Genomic DNA, 20,729 nt, shown 5'->3' with positions numbered 1-20,729 from the left:
AGTGCAATTGATAATAAAGCTCTCCAAAGTACTAGCAGCTCTACTCACTGGTCTCATTCCAAACAGCTGTTCACTCCAGCTCAGTTCCTCATCACCTCTCTGACCTTGGCTGACTTTTTGGTGGGTAGTGGTTCTGACACTCAGCACAGTGAGGAGAATGAAAGGAGACCCTGGTCATCCAATGGTTAATACTCCATGCTTCCAATGCCAGGACATGGAAGCAACATTACTGTCTATCTATAGATGAATGGATAAGGAAGTTGTGGTACATATACAAAACAAAATTGTGTGGAAGGTACAGAAAATTCTAAATCCAGATGTACATAAGTTTAGAATTTTCTGTACCTTCCACACAATTTTGTTTTGAACCTAAAACTCCTGTAAAAATATTTTGTTTAAAATGAACATAATTATACCTACAGTATCAGGTTATGACTGCTAATTGTCTGACAATAGACACTCTCATTATTTGCAACTTGCCTTCAAAGCTATGAAATCCAGTTTTTTGAATGAATTGTGTTGATTTTCATCCTTTGATACTTTGCTATAATTTCTTCCTTGCCAACCATTCTAATGAAAATCATCCAGGAGAGTGTCTTAGTTTCCCAGGGCTGCCATAACAGACAACCACAATCTTGCCAGCACTATTTTCTCACAGCAATGTATTCTCTCACAGTCCTGTAGACCAAAAGTTTGAAATCAAGGTACTGACAGGTCATGCTCCCCTCCCATGTCTCTGGGTAGAGTCATTCTCTACCTCTTCCAGCTTCTGGTGGCTCCAAGCATTCCCTGGTTTCTGGTGGCATCATTCCTTTCTCTGCCTCCATTTTCACAGGGCCATCTTCTCTCCTCTCCCTGTTTCTCAAGTCTGTCCCTTAGAAGGACACTGCTCTTGGATTGAGTGCCCTTCTTTGTAGTACAGGGTGATCTCTTTATTAAAATCGTGAAGGCCTCTTTTCCAAAGAAGATCTGATTTGGGGGGTTAGAACATGGACACATCTCTTGCAAAGGTTGGGACCGGGGTAGCATGGAACCCACTGCAGAGGGGAATGGGAAGTCTTCTGTTTGTGAGTATCTCACAGAAGCAGGACTCAGGGGGTTTATACCCATTTCTCACATGGATGGAGAGACACTGCAATCTGCTTCCAGTGGCAATATCCTAAGAAGAGAATGATCTTTTCTCTACCAGCGCTAACTATAATAGAAGCTCAGAAAGCAAGGTGTGCCTAAATACAACGAATGGTGCTTTTAGTGCTTTCATTGCAAGTTGCTCACAGTGTGTGTTCCTTTTTCTGTTTGTTGGTGTCCAGTGAAGATGCAAAACTGATTCTTAACCGGAGGAAAAAGCCAAGTATTAACTGTCACTGCTCGTAATCTCTTTTTTCTTTGTAATAAAAATGCAAGAAAGTGTCCACAACGGAAGTGAGAATAGGGGAAAATTTCAACTCTAAGAAGATAAAACAGACTTTGGCTTTTTTTTTATAGAAATGTAATGGGTAACCTAACAATGCAAGGAGTCGTTTTGTAGAATAACTGTCTTAATAATCACTCTTGAAAATAATCTTCCAATTTCACACATTGCTCTACAGGGATTCCATCTAGGGATTTTCCTATAGATGGCATTTATTTATCTGGAAGGACTGTGTGTTTTAGGCAGTAATGCAGATAAACCTAACAGGAGATGATGCTTTCTGTCTATATTTATTTCTCATATCACACCCTCTTGAAAAGAGGAACTCTGGAGGTAAAACGTCTAAAAATATTTAGGATTTTACCAAATTAGGGAAACTAAGCATTAGTCAAAACTAACTCCTAGTGATCTTGGCCAATGTATTTTATGTATTTTTTGTATTTTATTTTGCTATTGAACACAATTGAGATTTATAGTTTTAAAAAAGGGAAAATTAAAAAACAATAGTACTAATATGTGATAATTTCCTCAGGCATCCTACTGTATGTTTTTCCTTCAGAGGCATTGAAAGTCTGTGGAAATCAAGGACAGAATTCTCCAGATGTAAAGGACACATCATGAGCAACTCGTCTCCCACTGCAGCTGTGCAGCTCTGCTATGAGCACCTGAACGGATCCTGTGTGAAAACCCCCTACTCACCTGCATCCCGCGTGATTCTGTACATGGTGTATGGCTTTGGGGCTGTCCTGGCCGTGTTTGGAAACCTCCTGGTGATGACTGCCGTCCTTCATTTCAAGCAGCTGCACTCACCAACCAATTTTCTCATCGCCTCTCTGGCCTGTGCGGACTTTCTGGTGGGAGTGACCGTGATGCCCTTCAGCATGGTCAGGTCCGTGGAGAGCTGCTGGTACTTTGGGCGAAGTTTCTGCACTTTGCACACGTGCTTTGACGCGGCATTTTGTTACTCTTCTCTCTTCCACCTGTCCTTCATCTCTATCGACAGGTACATTGCTGTTACTGACCCGCTGGTCTATCCCACCAAGTTCACAGTGTCTGTGTCAGGGGTATGCATCAGCATCTCCTGGATCCTGCCCATTACTTACAGTGGTGCTGTGTTCTACACGGGTGCCAATGAGAATGGGCTGGAGGAATTGTCTAGTGCCCTCAACTGTGTAGGAGGCTGTCAGACGGTTGTAAATCAAAACTGGGTATTGATAGATTTTCTGTCCTTCTTTATACCTACCCTTGTCATGATAATTCTCTACGGTAATATTTTCCTTGTAGCCAGACAACATGCTAAGAAGATTGAAAATACTGGTAGCAAAACAGAGTCATCATCAGACAGTTACAAATCCAGAGTAGCCAAGAGAGAGAGGAAAGCAGCAAAAACCCTGGGTATCACGGTCATAGCGTTTATGATTTCGTGGTTACCATACAGTATTGACTCATTAATTGATGCCTTTATGGGCTTCATAACCCCTGCCTATATTTATGAGATTTGCTGTTGGTGTGCTTATTACAACTCAGCCATGAACCCCTTGATCTATGCTTTATTTTACCCTTGGTTTAGGAAAGCCATAAAAGTTATTGTGAGTGGTCAGGTTTTCAAGAATAGTTCTGCAAGCATGAATTTCTCCTCTGAATAAATGTAAGCCATTGGGTTGAGGAAGTTGAAGATATCTTTACATTTTCCAAATGAAATGAATTTTTAAAAATCAAATAAGACTGTTGCTGAAGAGAAAGCAAATTGCTTTTCCAACTTAATTGGATAAGTCAATATGTTTCAGTCTTGCTAGGATGCTCACTTCCTGTTGCTTCTCCAAAATATTTGACTCATAAATGTCAAAGTCCTATTTGTTATCTACAGTGGCGCTCACTCTGTACCCCAATAATATAGAATAGTATAGGTTAGTATCGCATATTACAGTTAGAGATATAATAACCATTAACAAAGATATTAAAACAAGTACAGGATCTTTCCTTCCAGTTTATAACTTCACTTCTAAGGCCTGAGCAGAATGATGGTGCTGACACTGAAGGTGGGTGAGTGATGAATGCCTGCAAGCTGGAAGTGAAAGGTGGAATGTAGTTGACACGTTCCTCCTTCTGTTTTCTTTTTATTCCATTGACTCTTCCCTTTGTAACCTGAAAATGTCTTTTTCTTGATTTCTTTTCCTCTTTTCCTTAGAAAGATTTTCACTCACTTCCAACTTGTCAAAAACTTCTCTTTGATGACTTTCACTGGGCCTTTTTTTTTTTTTGCAATATAACTTATCAAATTGGCCAATATTAAAGAATAGTTCATCAAACATAAAAATTAATATCTAAATAATCATAAATTTCATACTGATAATTTGAAAATTTTTAAATTAATTTGGTTGTATATTGGGGGTTTGCCAATAACTATGACATGAAGTGCAGTGCTTGAAAGTGGCTTATTAAATTGGGGAAGAGAAATGGTACCTCAGTTTCAGTAGCATCATCTTTACACTTTACCTTCTTGGTGATGTGAACTTCCTTGAGCATCTGATAGAAATATATTTCTAACTAATGGTTGACACAATGGTCATATTTTCTAATTTCCTAAAATCTGAGTACCTACACTATTCTGTCAGTTAATTATTTCTCTCTTCAGGCCTTGATTACGAGTCATGCCCTTTCTAACAAGCTTACCTTTTCTTCACTTTCAAAAGTTTCCTTGTTCCATGTTCCCTGTTAATGCCGTGTATTCCTTGTCTTTCTTTGGACTCAGTTTACTTTCATTGTGAGCAGCTTTTTTCTTGAATTGTGGTATTTCTGGACGTCCTAAAATCCTCTAGCCCCACACATCAGCCATTTCAAACTCAATGCAATGCTCATATTTTACATTTAGTAGGATATTTTGTAACTGTGGGGAAAACTATGAACAAATGGTGAAATTACTGTAATAGTAGTTATCACTTTATGTAATAGTTTTCTTATTCTGTGAGGTTTTTTTGTTTTAACTTCCAGTGTTGACAGAGGGCAATTTCCTGTCATTTATTTTCTATAAACTCTTTCGAGTTTATACATTGTCCATGATAAAAATGACACTGTCATTTATGTTATTAGGAAAAATGGATAATTTAGAAATGCTGATGTGGTATAAAATTTCTTGAAAAAGTCTTAAGCATTTTGCCTCATGTAGTTCACAAAACCAAAACTGTTTTCTTCTGGATGTTAAAAGGCTAGAAGATAGCATAGTTTTTATAGTTTGGATTGGTGGAATCAGAACAGAAAATATGCACTACTTTTTTAAACTTAAAAAAAAAAATAGAGCCATGACAAAGAAAAAACGACAAACTTAGAAGCTATTGGTGGCAGGCATGATGAAGAAAGTGTTAGTAACTTGAAAATTTAAAAGCTTGGATTTCTCTGGTGGTCCAGTGGTTAAGATTCCATGCTTCCAATGTAGGGGATCAATTTCTGGTCTGGGAAGTTAAAAAAAAAAATGTAAAAGCCTTACAAAACAGACAGAGACAAACATCCCACTAAACAAATAAATATGCAATTTTACAGAGATGTGGCTAATAAATGCATTAAAAGGTCAAGTGTGCAATTAGTCAAATAATGCTAAAAAATGTAATAGAGTTTCAGATTGCAAAATGGCAAACTTATATCTATTGATAATTAGAGTGTGGGAAATGAGCACTCTCATGAGAGCTGACCATGCTTATATACATTTAAGGGAAATATAATTTAGTATTTTCTTTCTGAGAAGAATTAAGATATTTATGTAAAATTTCAAATTATGTATGTCACTTTACTCTATAATTTTGTTTCTGGCAAGTAACCCTAAGAAAAGAGTTAGGCAAGTAACCAAACATGATAAGGATATTCATTGTATTCGTCTCAATTACTAACTGGAGAAAAATGTAGATCAATGTGGGATAAATTAAGTAAATATGGTCCACCTATGCAATAGAACGTTACAAAGCAGACAAAAAGCGCTAAGTTCTGTATCAGTTCACATAAAAAGGAAACCACAATTTATTTTTTGACTCAAAACAAAACCAGAAAACTGTGACCCAGATTATAAAACAGCATATGCAATATGCTCCTATATATATTTTATGTATACCTCTATATGCTTGTACAAGGTCTAACTTTATGTATAATGGACAGTGTGTGTGTATGGGGGATCTAATTTATAATTTATCTCTATAGTTGCAATATTTGTGATGAAACAAATATATGAAAATTGATATTACCATACACTTCTCTATTCTTATCAATGCATTTGGGTTAGGTTTATGTGTTTATTTTTTTCACTTTAGGTGACTATCTTTTCAGTATGAATCTCTGATATACTATCTTCTTACCTAATGAAATTAAATAGTAGCTGCATGGGAAGAGTTAAAAGACCATATTTTAAAATGATGCAGATATTTTAGGAGTTGTTAAAGTGCTTAAAACATTTTTTTTGGTAGCAGTACTTTAAGATCCTCCAACTCTACCTTTTTAACATTAATCAGAAGCTGTATTCAGAAGCTGTGGATGCTACCAAGAGTCATTCCTCTAACTTCTATTTTGTTTCGTTTCTGCTCTTTATGTCATTTCTTGAAAAGTGATAAACGATAATAGTAGATGTGTTGGGTATAAGATGGGGGAGATCTCATCTTCTAATACAGGAAGGCAGAGTCTCTAGAGAATCATTGCACAGGGGTTTGAATCAGAAAGTGCTAAGGACAAATACTGGCTTTGTGACCTTGGACAACTTCCATAACCTCTTCCAGCTGCAGATTTTTCACTCCTAATATGGGAATAATATTACCTCCATACAGAGCTGTATGAGTTAGATAAGGTGGGGAAAGGACTTAACTTATAGTTGGAGCTGAGCTACTACATAGTAACCAATAACATAGTATGGTAAAGTACTTGATAGTTGATAGATCATCATTAACAAAATAAAACAAGTGAAGAATCTTTTCTTCCAACTTCAACTCTTAAGGAATGATTAGAATGATGGTTGCTGATATTTAAGGTGGGTGAGGAAGCAAGAGATGAAAGTACAGTGAGAGGAAGTGAGAGGTAAACAGTGACTTGTAGCTGGCTTTCCAAGAGGAAGTGAGAGGTAAACAGTGACTTGTAGCTGGCTTTCCAAGAGCTGCTGCTGCTGCTAAGTCACTCCAGTCGTGTCCGACTCTGTGTGACCCCATAGACGGAAGCCCACCAGGCTCCCCCGTCCCTGGGATTCTCCAGGCAAGAACACTGGAGTGGGTTGCCAAGTGAGACTGAAAGGCAGGTGTCAGGGATCAGATACCCAAATTGGAGAGATTTCAGGTTTTGGCACAAGTCCACATCCTGAAATTCCAAAAGCAAAAATATTGGAAGTTAGTGTCTGATTAATTTGGTGACAAACACTGACATGAAGTTATTTCTAATGTTTATTTCTGACCAGCCCTTCTGAAGGTTCATGCTTTGGTGCAGAGATAATAGTGTTGATGACAAATGCCTCACATACTTCACTAGTACATTCAAAATATTTAACAGATGTGCCTTTTTCAATTAAAAAAAAAATTCCAATTTCCAGAAGTCCCAAGGGTTTCAGATAATATTGTAGCTTGTAGATTACAAGTCCTAGGTTACAACTGAGGCAGGGTAGTGGTGATATCCCGAAACGAAAGGATTTTATGGAGGCAGCTTTAGCATGTGGACAGAACACAGAGTCCACTGAGTCTGCCTAGGACTGTCTCCAGACTCTCCCCAAATTTGTAAGCTCCTAGGCCTTAGTATCGGAGAAGGCAATAGCAACCCATTCCAATAGTCTTGCCTGGAAAATCCCATGGACGGAGGAGCCTGGTAGGCTGCAGTCCATGGGGTCGCCAAGAGTCAGACACAACTGAGCAACTTCACTTTCACTTTTCACTTTCATGCATTGGAGAAGGAAATGGCAACCCAATCCAGTGTTCTTGCCTTGAGAATCCCAGGGACGGGGGAGCCTGGTGGGCTGCCATCCATGGGGTCGCACAGGGTCAGACACGACTGAAGTGACTTAGCAGCAGCAGCAGGCCTTAGTATTCTCAGCTGTGAAATGGGGATAATAATACTAGCTTCATTGGAGGCTTACTGTGATGACTACTGAGGTAAACATTTGTAAGGCACATGGTATAGTACTTAATATAGCAAGTGTTTATGTTTTAAATATAATAAATACTGAGAGTAGAGTTAGAGAGAGTGACAGAATGCTGGGTATTAAAATGAAGGAGCAAAAATAGAAAGAATGTGTTGACAGTATTGGAGAGAGGCAAGACTGGTACAGTGTAATAACTTTGGGGGGTTTGGGGAGGATGGAGGGTGATGCTCCACCACCATGAGGAATACGGAGAATGCCCCTTCATTTGCTCTGCCACCAAAGAGCAGAGTCCTCAGGTGAAGGCCAGGTTCCTAAAAGCTACAGAGAACCTGCATAGAAGGGAATATATTTGTAAAGTTATATCTCAGTATTTACTCTTTGTAATACTCTCTTTTAGTCTTAATTCAGTTATGCTGAAATGCCAGTCTTGGAATCAGTGCTGAACTATGGCAAACTTTTCATTGGTCAGAAGAAAAAAATGAGGAAAAAAAAAGAACAATGAGGCACGTATCTCATAATGGAAAATTTATTCAATTTACAAGATTGTTGTTTCTTCTAAGATTATGTTATTCCTAATTTTTGGTATTAAAACACTTTTATAAAATTATGGGAAAGGGCATGAACATTGTTCCCACAGTTATTATTACTGTTTATTTGGCAAGTTAAAATTGGGTAATTATCTATTGGTTCCCCTAATTTTTATCAAATTTTTTATTTCTGAAGCCCAAATTTCTAGGAACCAGTTTCCTAACATTAGTGTTTTTAATAGCAGAGGTGGTATTTTCAGCAGTTCAGTTCAGTTCAGTCACTCAGTCGTGTCCGACTCTTTGGGACCCCATGAATCACAGCATGCCAGGCCTCCCTATCCATCACCAACTCCCGGAGTTCACTCAAACTCATGTCCATTGAGTCGGTGATGCCATCCAGCCATCTCATTCTCTGTCGTCCCCTTCTCCTCCTGCCCCCAATCCCTCCCAGCATCAGAGTCTTTTCCAGTGAGTCAACTCTTCGCATGAGGTGGCCAAAGTATTGGGGTTTCAGCTTTAGCATCAGCAAGTAAGCCTTTTATTATGCCACTCAGACAAATCAGGGCAACACTGTTCAATTCCAAACATTACACTCAGTGAAGTAACAATGAGTGATAATAAACTTGACAAGCTCCAAAGGAAGGAGAAGTCCGAGAAACAAACTGCATAGAAAAAGCAACGTGAAACATATACTATAAAAAGGGAAGAATTGTCCTGAATTTTTCCGCATTTTTTTCTTTTTTGCTACAACTCTGAAGCCTCTTGATGAAAATGAAAGAAGAGAGTGAAAAAGTTGGCTTAAAGCTCAACATTCAGAAAACTACGATCATGGCATCCAGTCCCATCACTTCATGGCAAATAGATGGGGAAACAGTGGAAACAGTGGCTGACTTTATTTTTCTGGGCTCCAAAATCACTGCGGATGGTGATTGCAGCAATGAAATTAAAAGACGTTTGCTCCTTGTATGGAAAGTTATGACCAATCTAGACAGCATATTGAAAAGCAAAGACATTGCTTTGCCAACAAAGGTCCATCTAGTCAAGGCTATGGTTTTTCCAGTAGTCATATATGAATGTGAGAGTTGGACTATAAAGAAAGTTGAGTGAAGAAGAATTGATGCTTTTGAACTGTGGTTTGGAGAAGACTCTTGAGAGTCCCTTGCACTGCAAGGAGATCCAACCAGTCCATCCTAAAAGAGATCAGTCCTGGTGTTCATTGGAGGGACTGATGTTGAAGATGAAACTCCACTACTTTGGCCACCTGATGCGAAGAGCTGACTCATTTGAAAAGACCCTGATGCTGGGAAAGACTGAGGGCAGGAGGAGAAGGGGACGACAGAGGATGAGATGGTTGGATAGCATCACCGACACAATAGACATGGGTTTGGGTGGACTCCGGGAGTTGGTGATGGACAGGGAGGCCTGGCATGCTGCAGTTCATGGGGTTGCAAAGACTGAGCGACTGAACTGAACTGAACTGAAGTATGTTACAGGAATCTAGGTTCTTTTACACGTTCATCTTTGGGGTTAGCCCCAAAAGAGAACTCGTGTCATGTTGAGATGAGATGTTAATTGGAGGCTCTTCCTAAGGCTTTCATAAGACCATCTTAAGTAAATGCATTTGCACCAGATAAAGTTTAGGCAGCAGTCACATTTCTCAAGGGGTTATAGACTAACACTAGGCAGCATTTGGAGTCAAACTTTGGTTGTCTTGCGTCATCTACAGTTTTCAGTCTCAAATCTACATTGGACCTTTGTTTACAGGCTTTGAACTTCTCCAAGACATTCCTCAAATTAAAGTCGGTTTAATAAACAAATTCCCCAATGGCTAAAAATGTGAGATATTCCTCAGTTATGATGAAAGTGGGAGAAAAATGCTCTAATGATGCTCTGTGGTCTTTCCAGTGCCCAAACTCAGCAGCTTGCTAGTGAGAAGGGGAGAGACATATTTTGTACTCTTGCCTCTTTGGATTAGAGTCAAGAGGTAACCAAACACAAAGCAGGATCAGAGTGTTAAACTATAAACAAACAGCCCTTGGCACTGGCCACTTTGATCAATATATTTAATTTACAGTCTAAGCAATTCTTCAAGTTGGTGCCTAACTGAATCAGTTCTTACCTTGATTCACCATACAATCCATTTGTATTTAACAAGTATTTCTTAGAAATATGTATTACTGCTTATGGAATACTTTACAGTACAAAATTGCATTCTCTCCCGTCAGAGCCCAGTGTGCTGTAACATATCTTCCTTTTTTATCCCTTCGTTAGATTTCAGGCAGAGCCCAGAGCTGTCCAGTCACTCTGAGTTTTAAAAATTTCCATTTTGATCTACACTAATTTTAAACCATGATCTCTGTCAAATCAAGTATCTGCATTCTCACTGAACCCAGACTAGCCAAACCTTAGTTTAAAAATCTGGATTTTAGGGAAACGGCATGTCTGATCATTTATTCCTTATCCCACCCTCCTTTTCTGCTCTATCCCATAGAGAGAAGAATAGAGTAGAAGAAAAAGGGCACAATCATTCTGTGCCCAATTTGGTTCCTTGTAACTGAAACTCCAATACTTTGGCCACCTCATGCGACGAGTTGACTCACTGGAAAAGAGTCTTATGCTAGGAGGGGTTGGGGGCAGGAGGAGAAGGGGATGACAGAGAATGAGATGGCTGGATGGCATCACCGACTCGATGGACAAGAGTTTGAGTGAACTCCGGGAGTTGGTGATGGACAGGGAGGCCTGGTGTGCTGTGATTCATGGGGTCGCAAAGAGTCGGACACGACTGAGCAACTGAACTGAACTGAACCTTCAGTTAGTGGTCATGACCTCTGTGTATGAGCCTTGTAACAGCGTCCCACTCCTGCATCGCATATCTGGGGGCCGCAGGCATCCCTGTAGGAGGCATTCCCACCCCAGTTCCCTCGTCCTCGTAATCAGTGCTGGTTTGGCCTTTCTCAGCATCCTCCTCAAGTCCTGTGGGATGTGTCACAGATGCCTGACACACCCTGAAGTGGGAGGCCTGAGGAAGGGCCAAACCAGACTGGCTTCCACTGATCTCCAGACCTCATGAAACTGATGCATATTTGGCACCTGAATCAATGACAGTATGGTCTTCTCTCCCCACTGGCCCATTTCTCCTTCCAGCCATCTCTCTCCATTTCTACTTTCCTCTGCTTAACATGGCTTCCCAGGTGGTGCTAGTGGTAAAGAACCCACCTGCCAATGCAACAGATGTAAGAGACGCAGGTTCAATCCCTGATGGGAAAGAACCCTTGGAGGAGGGAATGGCAACCCACTACAATATTCTTGCCTGGAGAATCCCACGGACAGACGAGACTGGTGGGCTACTGTCTATAGGGTCTCAAAGAGTCGGACACGACTGAGGCGACTTCTTAGCATGCACGCACTGCTTAACACAAACACAGAGCAGGTCAGCAAGCAACTGAAGAAGCAGATTTAAAGAGGCAATCAAGCTTGAATCATCTTGCCAGTACCTTCTTCAATGGAGTAGTTTCCTGAACAAAGGACCCCAGAAGAAAAGTCTTCCTGGAGAGATTCTAAGGAGAAGTCAAGAGAGGTCAGCTGGAGGGGTTCACCCAACATTAGGGAACTGAACAGTGGGTGGATTCCCCCAGAAGAAGTTACATGTATACCTCATCACTGAGCCTACAGTTGGGCTTCGGCCACAATCAAGACATTGGTCATCAATACCATGACACTACAAGGCATGAGAATACAGCTTTCCTCTCTTTATTAATATTCTTTTTATTCTTGCTCCATCCTGGAGGATGGCTGGGGCTCCAAGCAGAAACTGGGAGTTGAAAGGAAGAGGCCTAGGCCTGGATGGCACTGACTCGGGTAGGAAAAATAAGATTACTTAACTGGATGTGATTTTAAATCTTTCAGTTCAGTTCAGTTCAGTCGCTCAGTCGTGTCCGACTCTTTGCGACCCCATGAATCACAGCATGCCAGGCCTCCCTGTCCATCACCAACTCCCGGAGTTCACTCAAACTCATGTCCATCAAGTCGGTGATGCCATCCAGCCATCTCATTCTCTGTCGTCCCCGTCTCCTCCCGCCCCCAATCCTTCCCAGCATCAGACTCTTTTCCAGTGAATCAATTTGTCCCATGAGGTGGCCAAAGTATTGGAGTTTCAGCTTCAGCATCAGTCCTTCTGTGAATTATAAAGACCTTATCATGACTTCATAAATTTTGTAAATTGAATGGAAAGTAGTAATACCTTCCCAGAATGTTCTTAAAATGTGGGGAAGAAAGAATCAATAGAGTAGATTTGCCTGCTCTAGGAGATAAATGGTAAAGCTGTTTTATGTTTGAGATGCACCAAGTTCAGACTGTCCCAAATCTAGTGACATATTCGATGGGCCAGACTTCTTAATCAGACTAGAAGGAAGGATGAAGCTAATGACGAGAGTTCTGTTCCTTCATGCTTTTCCTGAATAATTTGAAAACTTCTTCCCATCATCTCATTATACATTTTCAGAAATCTCATTTATTTCTTAGAAAGTAAATAATAATTATTTAAACAATCACTCCATACTTCTGAGTACATTCTTAATTTTCCCCTATTTAAGTTTTCATCATCAGAAGTAAATTTATTGTTGATGAAGTGCTCTTCGAAAAGTGACCATTTGATTTCTAGGTCAGTATTTAGGGCTGACATTTCAAAACATGAAAAAAATCAATCTGCTAAGACATGAGCAATGACTGGTCAGAAAGGATGCTCTTTTGAGAGGTAGTTAATCTGTGGAGATGCCCACCTTTGCTTTCCATTGATCTTTCATTGTTGGATCATGTCAAGGCTTGAGAGCAGTAGGAGGCTCAGGTCAACAGATATTTACCAACCAGTATTTAAGCATTTCATCATTTTCACAACGGATTGGTTGAATTGGTACATACCATGCCTGCAGTGCAGGAGACCCAGGTTCGATTCCTGGGTTGGGAAGATCCCCTGGAGAAGGAAATGGCAACCCACTCCAGTATCCTTGCCTGGAAAATCTCATGGACACAGGAGCCTGGTGGGCTGCAGTCCATGGGGTCGCGAAGAGTCAGGCATGACTGAGCGACTAACACTTACTTATCTGAAGATTAGCCCTGTCAAGATAAGTGAGCCTATAATTTACTTGCTTCTGAAATCCCAGTATAATACCCTAAAGTATATCTCTGAAAGATAAAAATGAGATAGGGTCAAACAGATGGAAAACCGTAGATACAGAAAATACAACCCACATTAAACACAGTGAAAGTTTATAAGAAAGATAAGAGAAATATTCTTTCCATAGGACCTGGGAGAAATTCTTAATCTCAGAAAAAAGCAATTGAAGAATGAGCACAAGAAAATAATAAAAATGATCCTAGAGAAAGTTTTATCTGGGCTAAAGAATCTAAACTCCAAATGTAAATGCCTACCAACTACAAAGAGACAAAACAAAACAAAAAATAGAGGCATTAAATATAAACAAATATAAAGAGAAGTTCTTAAACTTTCCTAGGAACAGAGGCCAGAGAGAACTAGTCTATGAAAATGGAATGAATACCATACTGGGACCAAGCTTCTCATCAGTACACTAGGTCCAAGAAGACAATGAAGTTGTTTTTGAAGTTGCAAGATAATTTATTTTTGGAAACATAACTCTTGTGAAATTAAAACTACAATTGAAATCCTATAAAATTTTTAAAAACTTTTGGAATTGTTGTTGTTCAATTGCCAAGTCATGCCCTACTCGTCATGACCCCAGGGACTGCAGCATGCCATACTTCTTTGTCCCTCATTGTTTCCCAGAGTTTGCCCAAGTTCATATCCAATGAATTGGTGATGCCATCCAACCATCTTATCTTTTGTCACTCTCTCCTTCTGCCTCAAATAAAAAGTAATATATGATGGATAATTGTATATACATTTCTATATACTATAATATACAATATGGTGGCTCAGATGGTAAAGAATCTACCGTTGATGCAGGAGACCCAGGTTCAATCCCTGAGTCAGGAATATCCCCTGGAGATGGAAATGGCTACCCACTCCTGTATTCTTGCCTGGAGAATTGTATGGGCAGAGGAGCCTGGTGAGTTACAGTCCTTGGGGTTGAAAAGAGTCAGACACAACTGACTGACTAACATTTTTACTTTTCACAATATAACAAATGTTTTATTATATTAAATTATAATTAATATAACACACGATTGTATAACATAAATTTATAAATGAAATTTTCATTAGTATAAAATAGAGCAAGAAATAGATGGTCATGGATCATTAGAACCAGGCAAGCCACATCTAAGGGAGCAAAGGTGAGGCAATTCTTGGAAAGGAGACCTTGTGCCAAGACGAGGGGGAGGAGGGGATGAAAGTAGATTTCTACCCTTCCCAGCAAGGCCCAATCCAGCCAGACACCTCCTGGAGGGTGGCCAAGCCCCCTTCTGTGAATTCATGAGACTGGCTATCTTGCTCATGTACTTAAGTTGTGACCTGCATCTAGAAAGGGATGGTTCAAACCAAACTTCAGTCAGCAGGTGAGATGAATAAAAAAACTGCTCAATTCAAACAGTGAAATGCTACTCCATCACAATGAAAAAAGACTCAAAAACTGATTCATGTTTTGACTTGGATTATTCTCCAAATTATTATACAGACTGAAATAATTCAGACAAAAATGAGTATATATATAACGTATAGCTGTATTTATATAAAATGCTAGAAGTACAAACTAGTATGCTGCTGCTAAGTCACTTCAGTCGTGTCCAACTCTGTGCGACCCCATAGACGGCAGTCCACCAGGCTCCCCCATCCCTGGGATTTTCCAGGCAAGAACACTGGAGTGGGTTGCCATTTCCTTCTCCAATGCATGAAAGTGAAAGTGAAGTCACTCAATCATGTCCGACTCCTAGTGATCCTATGGACTGCAGCCTACCAGGCTCCTCCGTCCATGGGATTTTCCAGGCAAGAGTACTGGAGTGGGTTGCCATTTCCTTCTCCTTATAGAGTGACATAAAACTGATCAGTGACTGCCTGAGGATGGAAGAGGGTTGAGTGTGTAGGGATGAGCAAGAAGGACATTACAAAGAACATGAAACTTTGAGGAGACAGATATGTTCAGTCTTGATTTTGGTGATGATTTTGCAGGTGTCTACAAATGTCAAAACTTATCAGATTGTATAGTTTAAATATGTTTAATTTATATGTCCATTATGAAAAATATTAAATTATGAGCATCTCTGTTAAAAAATTTAAATATGGGGAGTTCCCTGGTGGTCCAGTGGTTAGGATTCAATGCTTTCACTTCCATGGCCTGGGTTCAAAACCTGATGGGCTAATTGAGATTCTGTAAGCCATGCAGTGCAGCCAAGGAAAATTTTAAACTACTTAATTAATTATTTTAAAGGAATGGTTCAGAATAGATCATCTCAAAGTCACCTTCAGTTTTATTATTTTGTACATTTATCACAGCAGACTAACAACTAAATGGCCAAGAAACCGTGACCAGCTTGATTTTCTTGGTGTGCGAATTTTTCTGTCTCTGATTTCATTTCCAAATGTCTGACAGAGAGGGATGTTCTTTCCAGAGGTACATCCCAAAAATCACAAAATAAGTGAGAAGTGTCTGTAATTTGCATATCACAATAGCCACTATGATGCATAAACAATTATTTCTTTTATATACTCATGCACATAAATGAGCAAAAGCTTGTGTTTTTAGAAAGAAAGATATGAAATATTTACCAAAATAGAATGATATGTTGATCTGGGAAAGAAAGGAGTAAAGTTAAATCATTGTTAAATATATGTGAAAAGTGACTTAAAAAATGGAAAGACAATTGTAGAAGTCCTAAACTAGATGTTAGTGCTTATTTGAATCCAGAAGCTTTAACATATTCAGCCGATTTTGTAAGCACTTGGTGTAGTTTTTTCTATTTTTAAAATGGTCAGTATGATTTCTCTTTAGTTTGTGGCACAGGATTAGAGAAAGTTATTACATTGAAAGCACTAAATCAAAATAAATTGATGATTTTCAGTGTTGGAAGAGTTGTATATAAACTAATAATAAGCAATCTAGGGTGCCTTTAAATTATCTGTATCATCTTTAATCATAAAATGAAGATGAGAGAGTTTCATTCAAGCATAGTATATTCAGAAAAAATTCACTGTCTCCGGAAAGGCTTACCAGTTTAAAGCATTTGTTTAATAATAGAAATGATGTGCTAATATATTTCTGATTTACATAAATCAAGAAATTAAAGAAAAATAACAAGAATATTTTTAATATGTATTCACTCTTGCCCCAAAGATGTGATGCTCTGATTTTTAAATTTTGATGTCTGATTACAACAAGCCAAAAGTTAGAAGAGAATCAAGCAATTAACTCAGTGCATGGGACACAAAGTACCCTCCAATGCCAAGACCCAGAACAAGTCTTCATGTCTGAAAAGCTGGTGAATGTTAAACAAAGTGAATAGCTTAACTTATCCAATGTGAATTGCTTAAATTAATTCAGTTTCAAATCTGTGGGTCACACAAAATGTGTTTACCAGCCTATCACCATTTATCTCCTTCATTTCACTTTTCTATTCTCTTGGGTGTTTTTTAATGTGGACATTTCATGTGAATCATTGAAAGCCCTTATAAATAATTTTGGTACATTTAATCACTATACTTTAATAAAATAAATGTTTAAAAAATAATATTTTTGGTACAATGCAAAAGTGAACAAATACTAAATTAAGATAAGGTACAGTAATGAGTGACAGTCTTAAAACCCATGTTCTAAACATATGTTAACTGGTAAAATTTCTGAACCAAAATGAAATTGTAGGAGTAGACTTAATCAGCATAAAGAAGCTTACTGAATAATCAAATACTATTAATGACACCAATCACATTTCCCATAGTAAATAATTAAATGGATGTTATAGTCACACTTTCTCTCTGTGTTGATTTTACCTGACTCAGATCATATTTCTGGACCACAAATCTGAACACCTGACAGTGCGGAGTCACTATTTTGCCCTCCCTAAGCCAGGATGTCTCTGAGTATTCCCCAGCTGTGTGTACATTTTAATGGAAAAATATTATAATCACAAAAATATAAAGAGAAGTAATAACCAAGGACTGAACTATTATAAAGCAATAAAGGGGGAGATTTAGAATAATAAAAATATAGTAGTTTTTTTTTTCTGTACATTCTTTTTGGCTTCTCTAATAGCTCAGTTGGTAAAGAATCTGCAATGCAGGAGACCCCTGTTTGATTCCTAGGTAGGGAAGATCCACTGGAGAAGGGATAGGCTACCTATTCCAGTATTCTTGGGCTTCCCTTGTGGCTCAGTTGGTAAAGAATCCACCTACAATGAGGGAGACCTGGGTTCAATCCCTGGATTGGGAAGATCCCTTGGAGAAGGGAAAGGCTACCCACTCCAATATTTTGACCTGGAGAGTTCCATGGACTGTATAGTCCATGGGGTGGCAAAAAGTCAGACATGACCGAACGACTTTCACTTTCTTTATACATTCTCTTAAATTTTCTCAAGAATGCTACAAAGGAGAGGTTATTAACTAGAGACATACAGTGAAGTTCAGAGAGTGAAATCAGCCCAAGATCGGTGTTAAATTGCCATGTTTCTGGCTCCAAAGTCATGCTGTTTCTACTACATAAAGGGTTTTATGTTATATTTACCAAAGAATGATAAAACTGAATTTAAGTGTTTGGGTCAAATTTGAAGCATAATTTATTTTACATTAGAAGACCTTAAACACATATGACTAAATTTTCTACCCAGAGTGTGTTCACTATGAATCTACTATCAATTCCTCCAACTAAAATGTAGACTTACCCAGAAAATAAATTTACTGTTGAGGAATTCTCTCTCAAGACTTTGCCAGTGACAATGAGTTTGATGGCTTTTCGAAACCAAGGATAAAAGAAAGCATAAATCAATGGGTTCATAGCTGAGTTATAATAAGCAATCCAAACCAGTATTTCATAAATATATGTGGGGGTGATGAAACCTAGGAAGGCATCAACGATGGAATCCAGGAAGTAAGGCAGCCAGGAGATCAGAAATGCCAGCACTGCGACGCCCAGCGTTCTTGCTGCCTTTCTCTCCCTCTTGGCCACTCTGTCTTGGAAGCTGTCTGAGTATCTCCCAGTCTTATTGCTCAGATTCTCAATTTTTCTAGCCTGTTGTTTAGCAATGAGGAAAACATTGGAGTAAAGAACTATCATCACAAGGGTGGGGATGAAGAATAAAATGAAATTCACCAATACCCAACTCTGATTCACTGCAAATTGACAGCCTCCCACACAGGTGAGTGCACTGACTAGATCCTCCAGTCCAGCTGCATTCGCTCCTGTGCCAAGAAGGGAGAAAGAATAAATAATCGAAAAGAGCCAGGAGAAGGCAATACACATGCCAGAAACAGACACAGTGAACCTGGTTGGATAGACCAGGGGATCAGTGATCGCAATATACCTGTCCAGAGAGATAAAGCACAAGTGGTAGATGGAAGCGTAACAGAATGACCCATCAAAACAAGTGTGAAATTTACAGTAACTCTCCCCAAAGTACCAGCAGCTCTCCACAGACCTCACTGTGCTGAAGGGCATCACAGTCACTCCCAACAAGAAGTCTGCGCAGGCCAGGGAGGCGATCAAGAAATTGGTTGGAGAATGCAGCTGCTTGAAGTGGAGAATGGAAATCATTACCAAGAGGTTTCCAAATACAGCCAGCACAGCACCAAAGCTGAACACTGTGTACAGGATGAGGCGGGGACCTGGTGAGTAGGGGGTTTTCACACAGGATCCGTTCAGGTGTTCGTAGCAGAGCTGCACAGCTGCAACAGTGGATGAGCTGCTGTTCATGATGCTGCCGTAGACAGCACGTAAACATCCGGAGAAGTTCCTCCCTTTTTCAATCAAATAAAATAGAACAATTTTCTATTTCCTGGTGGAAGAGAAAAGATCTTTGAACTGATTATTTCTGTTATAATTACCAAACATTATCGTGTGACCTGTCATGTATTTATGTTAGCTTTAATCTCTGGACCTATTAAATAACTGCATATTGAATTTGAATTTATTTTAATTTTAGAATATAAAGTATTATTTTTATACTTAAAATGTACTATGAAACAATTTTCTAAATTGAATAATAATTTAACTTCAAATAAATCTGTTGCAAATTTTCTTTTCCCACTAAAGATGTCTTACCTTACAATTTATCAACAATCTTTTATTACCTGGCTGATGTGTGGGCGGGTATTCCTCTTTGTCAAAGTTAGCATGATGCGTATTGATTTTTTATTCATTCACTACCTTTTAGGGAAGCCCACATAATGCCAGTGGTAAAACTCCTGCTTGCCAATGCAGGAGATGCAAAAGACGCAGGTTACCTTTTACTACTCACCTCCAAACTATCTAAAAAGTTAATGCCAACCCCCCCACCTCCCCAGGAAGCACAGCCAAATCCCATATCCAAAATCATCTACAGTGGTGTCCCTATGGTGCAAGGTGTGAAGAAGAAGAAACTTACACTTTTAATCTCCAATTAAATTTTATTGTTTGATGTAGAATAGCACGGATACAAAACCCAAGGAAAAAGAATGAACACTCTCACTCATAATGAAGCAGAAATCCTAAACAAAATTAACAGCATATAAAGAGATGATACATCTTGATTAGAGTCTATGCCAATGGAAGTTTGCTTTAACAATTGAAAATCTATTACTATAATTCACCATTTTAACAGATTAAAATTGTATGATCACCCAATGAAATACAAAATTCCATTTGATGTATTTCAAAATTTATTCATTGCTAAAAGGAAAAAGTCTTTGCTAACTAAAAATATGAGATCTTAAATATCTGAAGAGGTCTACACAAAAAGGACCTATTGCACAAGATATACTGAAGAGAGATATTTAAGAAAATTCTCTTTAAGATGAATAAAAAATCAGAGACACTTCAGTAGGAGAAAATTTATGAGCTGTGAGTCATGCAAGATATCTGTAAATTCAAATGCATTCCAGTCATTCATGTATATGACATTTATATTTGTTTATTTATTATATAGACCTTGTCAAGAAAATGAGAGTTATCAAGGGAATAGTTCATGCAAAGATGGACACAGTAAAGGACAGAAATGGTAATGACCTAATAGAAGCAGAAGAGATTAAGAAGAGGTGGCAAGAATACACAGAAGAACTATACAAAAAAGGTCTTAGAGACTCAGATAACCATGATGGTGCGGTCATTCACCTAGAGCCAGACATCCTGGAGTGCGAAATCAGATGGGCCTTAGGAAGCATTACTATGAACAAAGCTAGTGGAGGTGATGGAATTCCAGTTGAGCTATTTCAAATCCTGAAAGATGATGCTGTGAAAGTGCTGCACTCAATATGTCAGCAAATTTGGAAAACTCAGCAGTGGTCACAGGACAGGAAATGGTCAGTTTTCATTCCAGTCCCAAAGAAGGACAATGCCAAAAAGGTTCAAACTACCACACAATTGTGCTTATTTCACATGCTAGTAAGGTAATGCTCAAAGCTCTCCAAGCTAGGCTTCAATGGTGAACTGAGAACTTCCAGAGTTACAAACGGGATTTAGAAAAGGCAGAGGAACCAGAGATCAAATTGCCATCATCTGCTGGATCACAGAAAAAGCAGAAGAATTCCAGAATAACATCTGCT

The 20,729-nt window shown here is 38.9% G+C and overlaps 2 protein-coding genes across 2 annotated transcripts; one reads left to right on the top strand and one right to left on the bottom strand.

Annotated features, from left to right (window-relative positions):
- Positions 1-2,028: 2,028 nt before the first annotated feature.
- On the top strand, positions 2,029-3,057 carry LOC129560992 (trace amine-associated receptor 6). Its single transcript, XM_055433311.2, has one exon. The coding sequence runs from the start codon at positions 2,029-2,031 to the stop codon at positions 3,055-3,057; it is 1,029 nt and encodes a 342-aa protein (XP_055289286.2).
- Positions 3,058-17,871: 14,814 nt separating this feature from the next.
- Positions 17,872-18,903, bottom strand: LOC129561109 (trace amine-associated receptor 7a-like). The gene has a single exon (XM_055433510.2). The coding sequence runs from the start codon at positions 18,901-18,903 to the stop codon at positions 17,872-17,874; it is 1,032 nt and encodes a 343-aa protein (XP_055289485.2).
- Positions 18,904-20,729: the final 1,826 nt, after the last annotated feature.

The sequence above is a fragment of the Moschus berezovskii genome, chromosome 10, assembly GCF_049115385.1.
Source record: "Moschus berezovskii isolate FMDL1 chromosome 10, NW_MosBer_1.0, whole genome shotgun sequence".
NCBI classification, from domain to species: Eukaryota; Metazoa; Chordata; class Mammalia; order Artiodactyla; family Moschidae; genus Moschus; species Moschus berezovskii.
Note: the sequence above shows the minus strand (reverse complement) of the source record. Positions and strands in the feature narration are given on the sequence as shown.

What these genes read in the sequence shown, in the direction of transcription:
- LOC129560992 (XM_055433311.2), top strand. Translation starts at nt 2,029, where the DNA reads ATGAGCAACTCGTCTCCCACTGCAGCTGTGCAGCTCTGCTATGAGCAC.
- LOC129561109 (XM_055433510.2), bottom strand. Translation starts at nt 18,903, where the DNA reads ATGAACAGCAGCTCATCCACTGTTGCAGCTGTGCAGCTCTGCTACGAA.